Source organism: Callorhinchus milii, unplaced genomic scaffold (assembly GCF_018977255.1).
Source record: "Callorhinchus milii isolate IMCB2004 unplaced genomic scaffold, IMCB_Cmil_1.0 Scaffold149, whole genome shotgun sequence".
NCBI lineage: Eukaryota > Metazoa > Chordata > Chondrichthyes > Chimaeriformes > Callorhinchidae > Callorhinchus > Callorhinchus milii.
The window spans coordinates 54,651-71,936 of record NW_024704890.1 but is presented as its reverse complement, the minus strand read 5'-3'; the positions used below and the strand labels follow the sequence as shown (position 1 = coordinate 71,936).

At 42.2% G+C, this 17,286-nt stretch overlaps 1 protein-coding gene across 1 annotated transcript; it reads left to right on the top strand.

Moving 5' to 3' along the window:
* The first annotated feature begins 2,803 nt into the window (after window positions 1-2,803).
* Window positions 2,804-3,908, top strand: LOC121851811 (zinc-binding protein A33-like). The gene is made up of 2 exons (XM_042345899.1): window positions 2,804-2,855; window positions 3,264-3,908. Exons 1-2 carry the CDS (start codon window positions 2,804-2,806, stop codon window positions 3,806-3,808), a joined length of 597 nt encoding a protein of 198 aa, XP_042201833.1. The 3' UTR covers window positions 3,809-3,908.
* The last annotated feature ends 13,378 nt before the right edge of the window (window positions 3,909-17,286 follow it).

The following is a 17,286-nucleotide window of genomic DNA, read 5'->3' as shown; positions in this document are numbered from 1 at the left end:
TCCCAGGCAGAGGGCGAAACCTTGGCCAAGTTTCCGTACTCCACACAGAGCCTAATAATAATCCCTCCAAAACCAAAAACAATAATAAATTGGTCATTTTCAATCTACGACTATTTGTGGGACATTGCGGTGCGCAATTGGCTGCCGCGTTCGCCCACAAATATACAGTCAGTTCACTTTACAGTGTGTTCTGTGAAGCGCTTTCGGACGTCCTCCCGACGTGAAAAGCGCTATATCAAATGCAAGGATTATTATTATTATAGATATGTGTGTGTGCGCGAGAGAGACAGAGATCAGAGGGAGCCTGAGAGATGTGTGTGTGTGATTCATTAATAATATTCTGAGAGATGTGTGTTTGAGAAAGATACTAGTGATCGGTTGAGATATATGTGTGTGAGAGAGAGATAACAGTGATAGCCTAAGAGAAGTGGCTTATTTGTGTAACATAAAATAAACAGAAAACCAGTTCAGACGGAGAAAAAGCTTCATTCAGCCGTTTGATCACATTCTCTGAAAAAACCCCACCAGTGATAACAATATCGCCAACGATATTAAGAATAATAAATTGGTCACTCAATCCACGACTCTTTTGGGGACACTGTTGTGCAGAATCAGCTGCTGTGTTTTGGACACAATACAGTCATTGCGCTCTATAATATTTGCTATGAAGCGTATTCAGACGTCTGAACAATGTGATAAGACGCTGGCGGAAATGTAAGGATTATGAAATGAATTGGATATTGTGAATGATTGAGCTCTATGATTAACAAAGGTAGTTATGGCCTTAGTTTCAAACTGAAGTAGATTCAGGCGATGAACATTCATTTGCTTACACTGTGTGTCTGACCACGTAAGATTACAAGGCTATTTATTTCTCAATAACTTCAGTGAGTTTCTACGAAACAAATTGATGTGATAGTGAGATGAGCTGCTACCGTTGAGGGGAGATCGAAGGTGATCCTCTCACAGGCTCCTATTGTGTGTCATACGTACAGGGTAAACAGTGGCCTTTGCCGTTGGATATTTGGATAGATCTTGACAAGTCTATTTACATTTCCTGGCAGACCAATTCTTTCCCAAAGTGCCACTGGGTTTGGTGTTTTCCTCACTGCTCCTGGGAATTGCCACACTGGTGTTGAGTGTTCTTGTCGGTTACGGTGTGAAACAGCACCGAGTGATCATAGGTAAGTTGCCATAATTACCAGCACTAACCACACTTCACACAACACTATATGTTTTCATGTAGAAACGTAAGTTGTATCGACTTGGCGACAGAATACACGGTACACGTTTGTGGGAATGTGTGGACTCAGAGGTTGATCTGATTAGACAGTGATTCTTATTCTGTTCCTAATCTGTGGAGACAGGCGAGGGATTAGTTAATGGCAGTAACATGGGGTTGTTTGTGTTTATTGCCAGCTGTGAAATAAACCTTTCCCCTCAGATAATAATAATAACAATAATAATGCTAATAATAATCCTTTGACACAGCCACTGATCACTTCTTCGATGTTAAATAGTTTCACAGATATTTGCAAAGTGAATTGGCTGTAGGTTTTGTTGCCAGAACCTGGCAGCCAATTGTGCCCAGTGACGTCCCGATAAACTATCGTGGATTAGGTGACCAAATTATGAATACTTTTTGAAGGCATTATAACCACAGGAAATGCTATCTGCCCATCAACTAACAACCGGGTTCCTACTTACTGTTAGCAGACAGAGCCGTGTAGAGTAAGGAAACCTGTCCAACTTTTCGCCCTGTAATAATCCAACTCAGGTCTGTCACTCGCAAAGCGAGTGCTCAACCACTGGGCTACAGTAAAGAAACATTCATAAATTATACATCTGTCTTGATCGTTCTCTCCGTACCTCACTCTATATTATTGGAAAACATTTGTAAATTAGCAGTGAATGCTGAAACAGAAAACGGAGTCCTTTACAAAACCAAAGAATTGAGTGGAGTCCTGTAGCTCAGCGGTTAGAGAACTTGCCTTGCAAGCGTGACACCTGGGTTCAATTCTAGGCAGGGCGAAACCTTGGGAAAGTTTCCTTATTCCAAATGCCTAAAATCAATAAGAAATTGGTCATTTTCAATCCCCAATTGTTTGTGGGACACTACTGTGTGCAATTGGCTGCAGAGTTTCGCCCACAATTATACAATATACAGTCAATTCACTTTACAGCATGTAACTCTCCCTAATATAAATTTACTGTGAGACATCTAGAGACACTATATCAAATACAAGCATTATTATCCGTATTAATATTATTAATATTATTATTAAAGAATGACAATGTTAACATTTTGAATTGCATTGAACTGTTGAGTTCAAATGTGTAGTTTGTAATGTTCGTTAAAGTTATAAGTTTATATTCTAGTCATCACCATAAAGTATTTATCATTTTCTGTCCTAACAATATTATTTTTTTTATTCACCAGCTCTACAGATAAGACTGGGTAAGCAAAATTAAATCTCTTTGACATCTGTTACATCATCTCAGCTCCACATTGCCCGTCAACTGTGTTTTACACAATCTTAGACAAACTATTGGTCACAGTCCATTATTCTGGTGCTGTTGTTCCTACATTTCTCTACAATTTGTACAGAAACTCTCCCTAATGTAATATTGGCATCTCAGCCATAATCGTATCGGCTGGCATCCTGGAGGTGGACTAATCCTGGACACTTATCATTAGCCTGATGATCATAGACAGTTTGCAGTCAATCTGAGGGCAAAGGTTTCCTCACTCAGTGGACAGTGAGTCCTGGGGAAGCTTCTCCTCGTGATTAGAGACCAAACCATGTCTCCTTTCTTCTTGTTTCCAGTGATAGAAAGGCTTCTCCCCGATGCAGGTAAGAGTCTGACTCACAGGAACCACAATATTCACATCAATCTGTCGCAGCGCTTAAAGCAAACCCCTCTCTCTCTCTCTGCGCAGTCTCTCTGACTCTGGAGTCTGAAACAGCCCAATCCTGGCTCACGCACACCATCACACACACCCTTACACATATACAAACACGCACACACACACAACTCTCTCTCACATACACACAGAATCTCACACACACGCCCTCACAAACATATACTCAAACCCAGCTTCACACACACACACACACACACACACACACACAAACACAGATACTCAAACACATGTTCACGCTCGCACCCTCACACATACCCTCTCACAACCCCTCAAAAAGATGTGACCCTTCTGAGCTGGATATTCACTCACTCTATTTTCTGTTGTTTCGCTCTCTCAGCTCTGGCCTCTCTGACTCTGGATCCTGACACTGCCCATCCCAACCTCATCCTGTCTGAGAACCTGACCAGCGTGAGATACGGAGACAGAAGGCAGCAGCTCTCTGACTCCCCAAAGAGGTTTGATACCGTTGTCAGTGTCCTGGGGTCTGAGGGCTTCAAATCAGGGAGACATTACTGGGAAGTTCAGGTGGCCAATAAGACAAACTGGACAGTGGGTTTCGCCAGAGAATCTGCCAACAGGAAAGGAGAATTCACACTCTCACCAGAGAACGGATACTGGGCTGCGTGGTTGAGAAACGGTACTGAATATGAAGCTGGTGAATCACCTTCCATCCTTCTGTCCCTGACAGAGAGACCCGGGAAGCTGGGTCTTTACCTGAACTATGAGGGGGGACAGGTGATATTTTACAATGCTGATAACATGTCTCATCTCCACACTTTCACCCAGACTTTCACTGAGAAACTTTTTCCTTACTTCAGTCCATGTGATAATGATGGCGGCAAAAACTGTGATCCTCTGAGGATCTGCCAGGTGACAGATTAATGAGGAGGAAACCCTCAGCCATGACCTGTTTTGGCTGTGATGGCCACCAGGCTGGAACCTTTTATAATCCGTGTTATCATAAATAAAGCTTGTAGTTTATATTACCATATTTCCCTCTATCTCACACTCACTCCCTCTCTCTCTCCCTCTCTCTGACACTCTCTCTCTTCCTGTCAATCAGCCAGTGGAGGCCCTGCTTCAAACAGGAGACAAACAGTGGTGGGGCAGGAGTCGGGGCTGGTGTTGGGGGCTGGTGGGTGGGGGGCTGAACTGGACCAGGATTTCAGTCTGAAGACCGTATTTGGATTTTAAAGCGAGGGTGTCCCCCTCTTAAAGGGGAGAGGAGGTTTTTGGGCGTTCAAAACACCTTTTTATAATAATATCAATAACAATAATTATCCTTGTATTTCACCCAGCGCACATCTGAACCACTGTATATTGACAAGACATCGTTGAGAAGGTTAACGCTATGTATTATTTGTTATTAAGCAGAGGGATACAATGTGAGTGGCCCCATTCACCCAGTCAAAGCCATTGCTAGTTCCGATGTGGTGCTGGACTGTAAGTGTTCCTTATCGCTGCTGCCAGAGGACGTAGTGACTTTGTGTTTAAATAATAACCCGCACACTGGGTGCAACACAGGAAAGGGGTTTAAAAGCCCCCAGATCTCCGGGGTTTAAAGTACAATAGTTTGTTAAACCCCAATAATTGCATTAAAATAACTGATATAAATAGGGTTTGGCATGAACTTTGGGTTTTGATTTTAACCACAAATCCGTGGACAAACACGGAAAATGGGTTTAAAAGTTCCCAGATTCCCGCGTAAAGTGCAAAATATTCTTAATTCTGCATTAATCCCAAATATAAAAACCGCTTTTTGAGTTAACTCTCTCCCTCCCTCTCAAACTCACTACTACTTTCATTCTCCCCCTCTCTCTCTTTTCCCCTCTCCCACACTCACTCCCTCTCTCTCACTACCTCTCACATTCACTCCCTCTTTCTGTCTCCCTCTCTCTTGCCCGCTCACTCACACTCACTCCCTCTCTTATAGACCCTCATGCAGTGATCATAGCATAGCACCGGATATTACTCAAGAAATTAGAGGAGGATATATCAAAGATAATACATTAATAGTGAGTGATTGCAAATTCACATAGATTGGGAAATCCAAATCGGCAAAAGTCGGGTAGAGGACGAGTTTATAGAGTGTATCAAAGATAACTTCCTGGAGCAGTATGCGGAGGAACCAACTAGAGGATAGGCAATCCTAGAGCTGGTTTTGTGTAACGAAACAGGTCTAGTCAATAATATAGATACGAAGGTCCTCTAGGGCAGAGTGACCATAATATATAGTATTTAGTATTAAAGAGCGATGTGGTCAAAACCGAAGCAAGGGTCTTACATTTAAATAAAGCTAACTTTGTAGATATGAGGGAAGAATTAGCTCAAATAGACTGGGGAATTGATTAGTGGATATAACAATAGAAGTACAACGTCAAGCATTTAAAGATGTAGTGCAAATTTCTCAGCGGTCACATATTGCCTTGAGGAATATGATTACCCCAGGGAAAGCAGTTCATCCATCTAACTGGAGTAGTCAGAGAAAGTATAAAATAAAAAAAGAAACGGCGGATAAAACTGCCAACAATAGTAGCAAACCTGAGGAACGGGGCTGTTTTGGTGAACAACAAAGGAAAATCAAAAAGCTCATTAAGAGTGAGAAAATGGATTATGAGGGCAAGCTAGTGAGAAACAATAAGAAGATTGTAAGAGTTTTTATAAATATACAAAGAGGAATAGGCTAGCAAAACCAAATGTGGGTCCATTACAAACAGAGACAGGAGGAATTATAATGGGGGAGAAGAATATGGCAGATTCCCTAAATAAATATTTTGCTTCTGTTTTAGAAGGCACAAGCAGTTTACCAGAAATAGAGATGAAATAAGGGGCTAATGATAGGGAGCAACTTAGAGAAATTTACATTAGCAAATAATTGGTGCGAGGGAAATTGTTGGCATTAAAAAGTGACAAGACCTCTGGAGTTGATGGTTTGCATCCTAGGGTTTTAAAAGATGTGGGTTATGAGATAGTTGAGGTCTTGTGTCTGATCTTCCAAAATTGTTTGGATTCTGGAATGGTTCCCATTGATTGGAGGATCGCAAACATCACACCACTATTTAAGAAAAGTGGGAGAAAGAAGATGGGGAACTATAGACCAGTTAATCTAACATCGGTGGTAGGGAAAATTCTAGAATCCTTAATTAGGGATGTAGTAGTGGAATACTTAGAGAACAATACTATAATTTTAGGAGAGTCAACATGGCTTTACAAAAGTGAAGTCATGCTTAACAAATCTTCTAGAGTTTTTTGTGGATGTAACTAGCAGGTTAGATAGGAGCGAACCAGTAGATGTTGGATACATAGATTTTCAGAAGGCGCTCAACACAATGTCACATAAAAAGCTGCTTCACAATCTTAGGGCACATGGAATTAAAGGCAATGTATTAGCATGGATCGAAGAGTGGCTAACGGAAAGAAAGCAAAGAGTAGGGAAAAACGGGAGCTTCTCTGTTTGGAAAGATGCGACTAATGGATTGCCACAAGAATTAGTGCTTGGGCCTCAACTATTTACAATCTATATCAATGATCTGAACAAGGATATAGAGCTTAAAATATCTAATTTAGAATGATACGGAGCTTGGTAGGAGAGTAAGCTCCGATGATGACACAAAAAGATCGCAAAGGGATGTAGGTAGGATAAGCGAGTGGGCAAGAAGGTGGCAGATGGATATAATGTGGGGAGGCATGAAGTCTTTCACCGAGGTAGTAAAAACACAAAAGCAGATTATTTTCTAGAAGGACAGACTAGATAGTGCTAGTATTCAGAGGGATTTGGGTGTCCTTGTAACCAGTCACAAAATCTTAGTGTGTAGCTCCAGCAACCAACTAAAAAGGTGAATGGCATGTTGGCGTTTATTTCAAAAGGGTTAGACTGCAAGAGTACGGAAGTCCTGTTGCAGTTGTAGAGGCCTTGGTGAGACCGCACTTGGAATATTGTGTGCAGTTTTGGTCTTATTTAAGAAAGGACATATTGGCCTTCGAGGGAATGCAGCGTAGATTCACTAGGTTAGTTCCTGGGATGAGGGGTTGACCAACAAGGATAGGTTGACTAAATTAGGCCTATATTCTCTAGAATATAGAAGCATTAGGGGGCGATCTTACGAAAACATAGAAGATTCTTATGGGTCTTGACAGGGTAGATGCCTCAAGACTATTTCCCCTGATAGGAGAATTTACAACTAGGGGTCACAGTTTTAAGATTAAGTGACAGACCCCCTCGAACAGAGCTGAGAAAAAACTTCTTCAATCAGAGGGTAGTGAATTTATGGAATTCTCTACCTGATAAGGCTGTAGATGCTCAGTCCTTGAACATGCTCAAGACTGAGATTGATAGGTTTCTAAAGGATAGAGGGATTAAGGTTAAGGGGATAAGGCGGGCAGATGCCATTGGTGAGAAGATCAACCATGATCGAATTGAATGGCGAGGCAGTCTTGAGGGGCCGAATGGCCTACTCCTGCTCCTGTATGTTCCCATGTTCTTATTTGCAATTTTTCAATCTAAGGGCACAATTCTGGAATATAGTGATCTTTGGAATATTATGAAGAATTCATGTTCAATTTTGCATATTGGGGTGGGCACTATGAGTTCCTGGAGCTTTGTCTGTCTTGATTCTCATTATTTTTTCCATATTGCTTGATTTATATTCATTTTATTAAGCATTACACTTTGAGTTATTTTAACTTGCCCTTTATCGCTGGTATGTCATCCTCATACTCTAGTGTAAAAAAGTATGCAAGGTATTTATTTAACAAGGCAGCCTTTACTTATTTTCGAGTATATTCTCACCAATATCTGTCTATAATGAACTCACATTCGCCTTGACAATTCTGTTTCTTTAGTATATTTATAAAGGCTTTCACTGTCGGTTTTATTAACCCTTTGAAGGTCTGAAAACTACCCCAAGCAGAGACTTACTTCCTTTGCTATTCCTTAGGTCTATATACAGTGTCTTTGCTAATATTGCTACACATTCTCCTTTCCCATCTTTTCTAACGATTTTAGTCTGGAATACTTAGCTCCCATTCCTGACCAGCATGCAACCAGGTCTCTGTCACATCATACCTTTAAGTTGAATTTGTTCTTCTAACTCACGGCTTTTGCTTGTCAAGCTGCGCGCATTTGTGCACATACCTCTTGACTGTTTGTGGGTTACTATTGAAAAACTTGGGGAGACACTGAGTCTGTCTGAAATTTCATTTGAACGGAGTGGTGGTAAGGTGGAACTAGGCTGAGCGATTGCAGTGTAGAGTTCCAGAGATAGAGTAGAGTGAATGGAACCTTTTCCACTCATCAGGAATGGGACATTTAGTAAACCTGTGTGAGCGTGTACAGAGCAGTTGGAGGGTCAGATTTCAAGAAGGTTGAAAAGATAAAGTGGGCGAGCCATGGAGAGATGAAAAGAAGAGGAAAAGGGACTGAATTTGATCTGTATAGAAAGCATACAAGGGGTGCATTTGAAGGCCAGCTACGCCGTTCTAGCTGGTTAAACTCCAGCAATAATTCCCAACCCACAACCTCACACTCATTGAGTTCCAGACGATTTTACACCTGTCAATTTGTGCCTAATGCTTTCAGGGATGAGGTTAAAGTGAAGTCCTGTATTTCAGTGGTTAGAGTACTCGCTTTGCAAGCAAGAGACCCGAGTTCGATTCCGGGCAGGGCGAAACCTTGAGCAAGTTTCCTTACTCCGTACTCCTGATAATACTCTTTCAAGAAAAAAAAATCAATTGTGACTTCAATCCACGGTTGTTTGTAGGACACTGCTGTGCAATTGGCTGCCGCTTTTCGCCCACAAATACACAATCAATTCACTTTGCAATCTATTCTGTGAAGCGCATTGCGACATCTAGAATATGTGAAAAGCGCCATATAAAATGCATGGACTATTATTATTAATATTAAAGCAAACATCCTTCTAGGGAGACTGTGCACATTCAATTCTCAAGACAGAGCATTCGATGTGTCGATGTCATACCTAAAACGTTCAGTCTTGTTTGGAGTCACTTAAGTAGTGTTCAGTTTCTAGACAAACGGATACCAAAACAAATGCTGTGAAATTTGATGCCAGTGGTGCGAGTGAATGGAGGAATCGAGAGGCACGTGGAACCTGGTGCAGGAGTGACAAAATTTTCAGAGTTTTGTCAGTCAGCAGTTTGTGTAGAGTGTGGGTATGGATTCCAGTGGGTAGGGGATTCATATAGTTTATACTAATAAATAAAAATCCTTGAATTTGATATAAGACCTTATTACATCGATGAGATGTCTCAAAGCAGAACACAATATATTGCAAAGTGAATTGATTGTTTATTCTGTGGGCAAAACATGACAGACAATTCCACACAACAGTTTCCCACAAGCAGTCGTGATTTGAGTGACCAATTTATTTTTAATTACAAAAACAACTTGGATTTATATATGGATGAACCAGGGGGAGGGAAAGAAGGTGACCAAAGGCACGGTCGAAAAAAAAGTCTTCAGCCGATACCTGAAAATAAGAAGAGAGGGGGCGATGTGAAGTTAGTGATGAAGGCAGTTCTAGAGCCTCGGGGCACAGAGGCTGAAGGCACGCCCACCCATGGAGGATTCGGGCGACAAGGAGGAGGTCAGACCCGGAAGAACGAGGGCAGTGGTTACTGTTGTGAGGAGAGAGGAGGTCAGAGAAGTAGGAGGTGCAGAGGAGTGGAGGGATTTGAAGACAAGTGGGAGGACCTTGAAGTTGATCCTCTCTGGGACAGGCAGCCAGTGCAGTCTGGCAAGGACTGGGGTAATCGAGGAGCGGAGTTTGGTGCGGGTAAGAATGCGGATGACAGAGTTTTGGATGACCTCGATTTCATGAATGGTAATGTAGGGGAGACATGCGAGGAGCATTTCTATAGTCCAACCGAGAGGTGACAAAGGCATGGACCAGGGTTTCCGCGGCTTTTTGAGTGAGGAGACAGGCGATGCATTGGAGATATTGTTACTATTAAGATATTACTATTGCAAAGTGTTCTGCCAATTAACAAACGTGACTCCCGTCAGCGCCCCTACGTCTCGGGTGATCGTAGCACCTTCCTGGATTCACTCTGTATCTCACGGAACCAAAACGGAACCTCAGCGACATGTTCAACCGTCAACTGTCCTTGATAACCCTCATCCATGCTATGACCCGCTCCGCCTTTCCCCACCTAACGAACATTGCTCGGGTCCAACATTGTCTAACACTGCAGGCCGATCAGATGCCCTTATAGGCATTCATAACATCCAGGCTCGATTACGCAAACCCCTTGTTTATCGGCCTCCCCATTTCCTCCCTCCATAGGCTGTAGATCATTCAGAGCTCTATAACTCTTGTCCTCTCCCGCATCATGCTCTATCCACCGTCCACTCCTATCGCCCGCAGCCTCGCTTGACTTCACTGTCTTCCTATGATACAGAGAATACCTTTGAATAGTTGGGTTCTCAACTTCAAAACCCTCCATGGCCTTGCTCTCTCCTACATCTGCGACCTCCTACAGCTAACAACCTGCCCGCTCCCCCCCCTCTCAGTGGGCTCCGGCTGGCTTCTCGTCCCCCCCCGTTTTAGGCCGGCAGGATTTGAGACATTCTGCTCTCACCTTCTGGAACGATATCACACAGTCGCGCCGAATCTCACCTTTCCTTGTCTCCTTGAAAACCAGTCTCAAAACCTTCCTCTTCGACGCTGTTGTGATCCAGTTTCATACCTGAAATTGTTGATATATGTTAGCCCATATGTTAGCACTGTTTCAATTAGTTTAGTTAAAAACACTTATGTAAGCTCGAAGAGTATCACGATCTCTTGTTTATTAAAGGTGAAGTTTGTTGAAGATGTTTTTCATAGCAAATTCATATTTTTGTTAAAGATGCTATCTATAACAAATCAAGTTTTTAACAATGTTGCAGGTATAGACTGAGAGAGATGTATTTCTACAACACAACACATAACAATTCTGCCAGTGTGAGATAATTGGTCCTCGGACATGATAATGGAAAGATTTTGCATTCTCATCCTGACTAATGCAAAAAAAATTACAAAACATGAATGGTTGAATTATATATTTTTCAGCCTAGGACATAGCATATCGGTCACCCTGCTGACACCCCACCCCTGATCCCACGCTTCCTGATCCAGCCTCGCACCTCAGGTCCGAAACATTGATTTTCCAATGCCTTGGGACTTCGTTTCAATGTGAAAGGCGATATACAAATGTAATTTTGTTGTTTTTCTTCCATTGGTCTCTTGGGGATCTTGGAGTGACTGACATTTACAGGATGTTACTGCATTTTTCACAAAGTTTATTTAAACTTTCATCACTGGCTAATGAAAGGAGAATAACAAAAAATAACCGTGCGATTCATAGATATGATGTTTATAACACAAGCAACATAAAATGGAATGAATATATCTGAACAAGCAAAGTGTAGGTTAAAGTTTTCTCAGATACGACCAATCTTAATGGCTTGATTGGCTTAAATGCTACCACGCACAATGCTGAATCAGCCGCACATAAAAGGTTTGATGACTTACTTTAAGAAGTTAATCTGTGAATAAGATTATTTCAATACTGGTGTAGGGGATACTACGCTTTATAAATAGGCGCATAGAATACAACAGTCGGGAATTTATGATCAACCTTGATATGGCTCAACTGGTTATGCCTCAGCTATAGTACTGGGTTCAGTTTTGTGCAGCACATGTCAAAAAAAAATCAAGGTGTTGGCGAGGGTGCAAAGTAGATTTACCAGGAATGAGCGATATCAAGTCATTAGGAGAGGGCAGAGAAGCTGGGATTATTCTCCTTGCGACAGTGAAGGCTAAGAGGAGACTAATAGAAGTTTTAAAAATTATGAGGGGATTCGACAGCATGAAAAATGAGAAGCTATTTTCAGGGCACCGAGGGCACGGATTCAAGATAGTTGTTAAAATAAACAGAGGGAAGTTGAGGAGAAATTGTTCTACATAGCGAGTTGTTCGGACTTGGAATGCATTGGCTCAAAGAATGGTGAAGGCTGATTCAATAGCAAATTTTAACAGAGCAATACAACAAGAAAAACGACTTGCAGTTATATTGCGCCCTCCACGCAAGATAGCGTCTCAGAGTGATTAACAGTGGTAAAGCCTGACTCCGTGCCTGGGAGGTGGCTGTTAGCATGATCAAAGAGAAAAGTTTTCAGACGGCAATTAAAGAATGGACAAAGGGGTCAAGGTGGCGGGAGAATGTTTCACAGTTTTTGGGCGTGGCAGCTGAAATCTCGGCCTCCGATAGTGGGGTGGAGGGTGTGATGGACGAGCAGTAGGGTGGTGCGTGCCGAGCGGAGACGCCAGGTGGTGGACTGGGATGTTAGGAGGTCAGGAAGGTAGGGAGGTACTAGGGAGTGAATGGATTTGAACAAGAGATTGAGGTTGTAAAGTCGAACAGTTCAGTGATGAGGAGCCAGTGGAGCATGTCCAGAACTGGTGAGATGCGGGTACGAAATTTGGTCCGGTTCAGTTTGCCGGCAGCAGCGTTTTGAATGAGCTGGATCTTCTAAATGGTGGAGCTGGAGAAATCGCCTATAATTATTTATAAATGATATACTGATAAATATTTATCTATAAGTAGATAATTATTTGGAGAGGACATGTTTGCTGGGCGATGGAGAGAACGTGGGGAAATGGGACTGATTTGGGTGGACCGTTTCAAATTGATGGGCTGATTGGCCTCCTTCTGTGCTGTATGATTTTATGAAAAGGAACAAGACGGTAAATTCTGGTTGTTTACCCAATGCTCTTTCAGTTGTTTAAAACATGTCATTTGTACTGATTTTTACCAAGAGGTCCTTTCCATCTGGAAGCAAAATCAGTCACATGTTTATTTTTATTTCTGGATTGAGTCCGCTACTTGTTGTCATGATTATGCTGTCAGCCTGGCTCAGTGACAATACTCTCACCTCTCAGTCAAAAATTGGGGCAGCAAATTATATTCCAGTGCTGGGTGAGCGCTGAATTGTTGGAGGTTAGATTGCCCTTCAGATTACATGTTAATTCAACGTCCCATCTGACTGTTCTGGTGTAGTTTAACAATCCCATATTAATATTTGAAAAGTGAAGGGATTATCACCCGGTGTCCTCGCCAACTATTCTCCTTGGAGGTGACGGGAGTGGGGGGCAATCGTCTCCAAATTGACATGCCTTGCAACAGAATGTAGAAATCCAGTCATCCTTAACTGTGGATTGCATAAGCCTAAAATATCATTTAGAATACCTAAGTGTCTTTGGCTCTAGGTGCTTCACTGAGAATTTTTGTCAAACGGCATTGTCTATATCACAAATAGAACAAAATAATGAGATCTTTCGAAAGGATAAAAAGTGAGCAGTTATTTCCGCTGGTATGGGAGACAGTTAGTGGAGGACTTCGATTTGAATGAGTCACCACAATAGCGAAAGGAAAGTTTAGGATAAATATTTTCACACATAGAGCTCATGGGATGTGGAATGCCCTAGAAGTGAAATGTTGAAGGCAGAATCCATTAGGGGTTTCACAATGGTAGATAGACAGTTACATGAAAGACAAATATTCAAAATATTTAGGGAATAGGGAAAAAATCTGAGATTAAAGTACAGTTTACTCAAAGAGCAGGTGCAAACTCGATAGTCTCTTCTACTCTGTAAATTTCTATGAATCTCAGGCTGTGTTCCTTCACTCCTACCATGCCATCTACCTCCATTGCTTCACTCCGAATTATTCGTAAACCAACTTCACTCCATGAGTTAACTCCTATCTTGTCTTCTCTACCATACATGCCTGTCTCCCATTCACTAGGATTTGGAATGTATCATTATAAAATTATGCACACACTTTCCTGTGTTAAGGGCATTATTTCCACTTTGTTGTTATTTCAAATAATATTGGAGACCACACCAGCAGGAGTTCCACTACTGCAATATGGTTCCCTGGCGTCCATATCTTCCGAATCTTCCCAATGTTGTTCATTAATATGTCATTGTTGGCGTTTCGGTGACAAAATATAAACTCAATTTAATTTACAGTATATTGTGTGAAGCCACCTAGAATCATAGTACAGCACAAAAAGAAGCCATTCGGCCCATCGAGTTTGTGCCGGCTCTTTGAATAGAGTAATTAATGTCAATTCCACTCCTCAGCCCTTTCCCCATAACCCTGCAAATCCGTCTTCCTGAAATACCCGTCCAGCTCGTTTTTAAAAGTAGCTTTCGAATTGGCCTCGACCGCACTTTCAGGCAATGCTTTCCAGATTTGAACAACTCGCTGTGTGAAAAAATTTCTTCTCTCCTCCCCTCGGCTTCTTCTGGAGATAATTTTGAATCTGTAACCTCGAGTCACCGACACACCCACCATTAGAAACAGTTTTTCCTTTCTACGCTATCAAATCCCCTCATGATTTTGAAGACCTCTATTGGATATCCTCGTATCCTTCTCTGCTCCAATTAGAATAATCCCGGCCTCTCCACCCTTTCCTCACCATCACGTCCCCTCATTCCTAGGATACCCTAGTAAATCTCCTCTGCGCCCTTTCCAATGCTCGACATCCTTCCTATAGTGTGGTGCCCAGAACTGGGCGCAATATTCTAACTGAGGCCTAACCAGCATTTTATGTATATTAATCATAACCTCTGAATCTTGCACTCTATGCCGATATTTATAAAGCCTAGTATCCCATATGCCCTTTTTACAGCTTTCTCTACCTGTTCTGCCACCTTCAAAGATTTGTTTACCTGAACCCCAGGTCTCTCTGTTATTTCACCCTCCTTAAGATTGTATTACCAGCCTAAATTGCCTCCGCTCATTCTTGCTACTAAAATGCATTACCTCTCATTTCTCCACATTGAAATTCGGCTGCCATGTGTCACCCATTTTACCATTCTGTCTATGTCTTCCTGTAGTTGGCTACTATCCTTCTCACTGTTTACCACCATACCTAACTTTGTGTCGTCCGCAAACTTGGAAATGTTATTTGCTATAACCAAGTCCGGATCATTTATGTGTATTAAGAAGAGCAGTGGTCCCAATAGTGATCCCTGGGGGACACCACTGTACACTTCCCTCCTATCAGAAAAGCAGTCATTCACCACATCTCTCTGCTTTCTGTCTCCCAGCCCGTTAGGGATCCATGCTGCCATGTTTATACAGTGGGATTCTATTTTTCTTACAAGTCTTTCATGTGGCACTTTGTCAAATGCATTTTGAAAGTTCATCAACTGCACTCCCTTTATCCCCTCTTCGCTACCTCATCGAAAAATTCTATTAGATTTATTAGACAAGATTTGCCTTTAACAAATCCATGTTGGCTGTCCCTAATTTACCAATATTCTTCTAAGTGAAGATTTATTCTGTCCCGGATTATAGTCTCCAGGTGTTTCCCCACTACTGATGTTAGGCTGACTGGTCTGTAGTTCCCAGGTTTGTCCTTCTGTCCCTTTTTGTACAGGGAGTCACACTGGCCACTCTCCAGTCCTCAGGCACCACTCCTGTGTCCAACGAAGATTGAAAAATTGTAGCCACAGCCTCCGCTATTTGTACCCGTGCCTCCCATAGTAACCTTGGCTGCATCTCGTCCGGACCGGGCGACTTATCTACCTTCAGCCCAGTCAACCTTTTCAGTACTTCCTCTCTGTGTATACTTATCCTATCCATTTCCTCTACCCTCTCCTCCGATACTGCGGCATTCTTTTGTGAAGACAGATGCAAATAACTCATTCAGCACATCACCCGTGCCCTCTGCCTCCACAATAACATTTCCCCTTTGGTCCTTAATTGGCCCTACCCTACCTATGAATAGCCATTTTTTCTTGATGTTTGTAAAATATTTTAGAATTTAATGTTACCTGCTAACCTTTTTTCTTATAATCTTGTCGCCCCTCTTATCTCCTTTCTCAAACCTCTTCTGCACTTCCTATATTCTATTTGGTTGTGTTCTGTATCTTGGGTTTCGCCTCCTTTTTCTGGAGGTTGGAGATTTCTGCACGCTAGTTTCTTGGAGCACGGAACAGTGTCAGAGATTTAAGTTTAAACTTTCATGGTCCATTCATTCATCATGAGTCACACACTATACCAATGCCCAGCATGTCAAACTTTCCGTTTTCCCTCCACAAGCTGCAGATCATCTAGAACCCTTCATCTCGTGTCCTCTCCCGCACCAGTCTCTGTGACCCCAACACACCCACCCTCGACAGGCTCCATTGGCTTCCCATCCCTCAGAGGATGGGGTTCAAAATTTTCGTGCTCACATTCAATGCTCTCGATAGCCTTGTCCCCTTCTGCCTCTCTGACCTGCTAACCGCTTGTGAACCTGTCCGCTCCTTCCGCTCAGCAGGCTCCAGCTTTTTCCATGTCCCCCCATTCGGCCTGGCACACCATCGGTGGTATGTCCTTCAGTGACTCTGCCCATAATCATAGTCTAATTGCTGAGGTGAATAAAATCCATCCCACATTCCCTTCGCCTCGCTTCCTCCTTTCGCTGCTTGAATGTATGCTTCATGGCACTCCTCTTCGAGCGTGCCTTCGGCCATCCTCCAACCATCTCTGCGCTCCACCCTCCCTGATCTCAATCGACCCAACCACCTAGCTAGGGTCCTAAACCCTGACTGTTCATCGCCTTCGTACGTCCTGCTGAAGTGAAAGGCGCTTTACATGTCATCTTATTGAGTTTCAGGAGAAAGGAGGTGAAGATGCCTGTAAGCAAGATTCCAAGATCCAAAGAAGGGTGAATTGACCAAATAAATTTAATTGCTGAATCGGTGGCTGTTTGTCGGACAGCCGACATGCGCAAATGGATTTGTTTGTTAGCCCACTTAATACACAGCTACTGCCCAGTACAATATTTTAAGCATTTCATGGATATCCTCCGGTTGTCCATGAAATGCGAACGGTGCTTTATCAAATTGAAGCATTGTTAATAGTATTATTATTGTTGTTATTGTTATGTCTTCTTCCTGTTTTGTATTTCAAATTGTAGATTTTGTGCAGCAAAATATAGTTTAAAGAAGGAATAATTTGTTTTCCTTACTTTCTGTGACACAACTTGGTGTGATTCGCAACTGACTCCTAAATGTTTTCAGTTATTTGGGACTTGGGTATGCGCAACAAGGTCCACAGTAGTTTTAATTTGCATAGTTACCAGTTTTGCAGCTCAAATGGTTACATGTATAAAGAATAGCAATAAACTTTCGCGAATTGGAGATACTTTTTAGAGACGACAGATTTTCAAATATCCACGGGATAAAAATAATGTGAAATCATTGTTCTTGTTTTTCTAGTTTTCATGTGAGGTTGCACTGATTTAAACGTCATACGTCACAGATTAACTATCACTAATTTAGTTGTTCAACAGAGTGCCA

Excerpts from the sequence above, each read along its gene's own strand:
- LOC121851811 (XM_042345899.1), top strand. The coding sequence starts at position 2,804 with ATGTCTCCTTTCTTCTTGTTTCCAGTGATAGAAAGGCTTCTCCCCGAT. Across the intron at positions 2,856-3,263 it reads AAGGCTTCTCCCCGATGCAG|CTCTGGCCTCTCTGACTCTG; the intron begins GTAAGAGTCTGA and ends TCGCTCTCTCAG.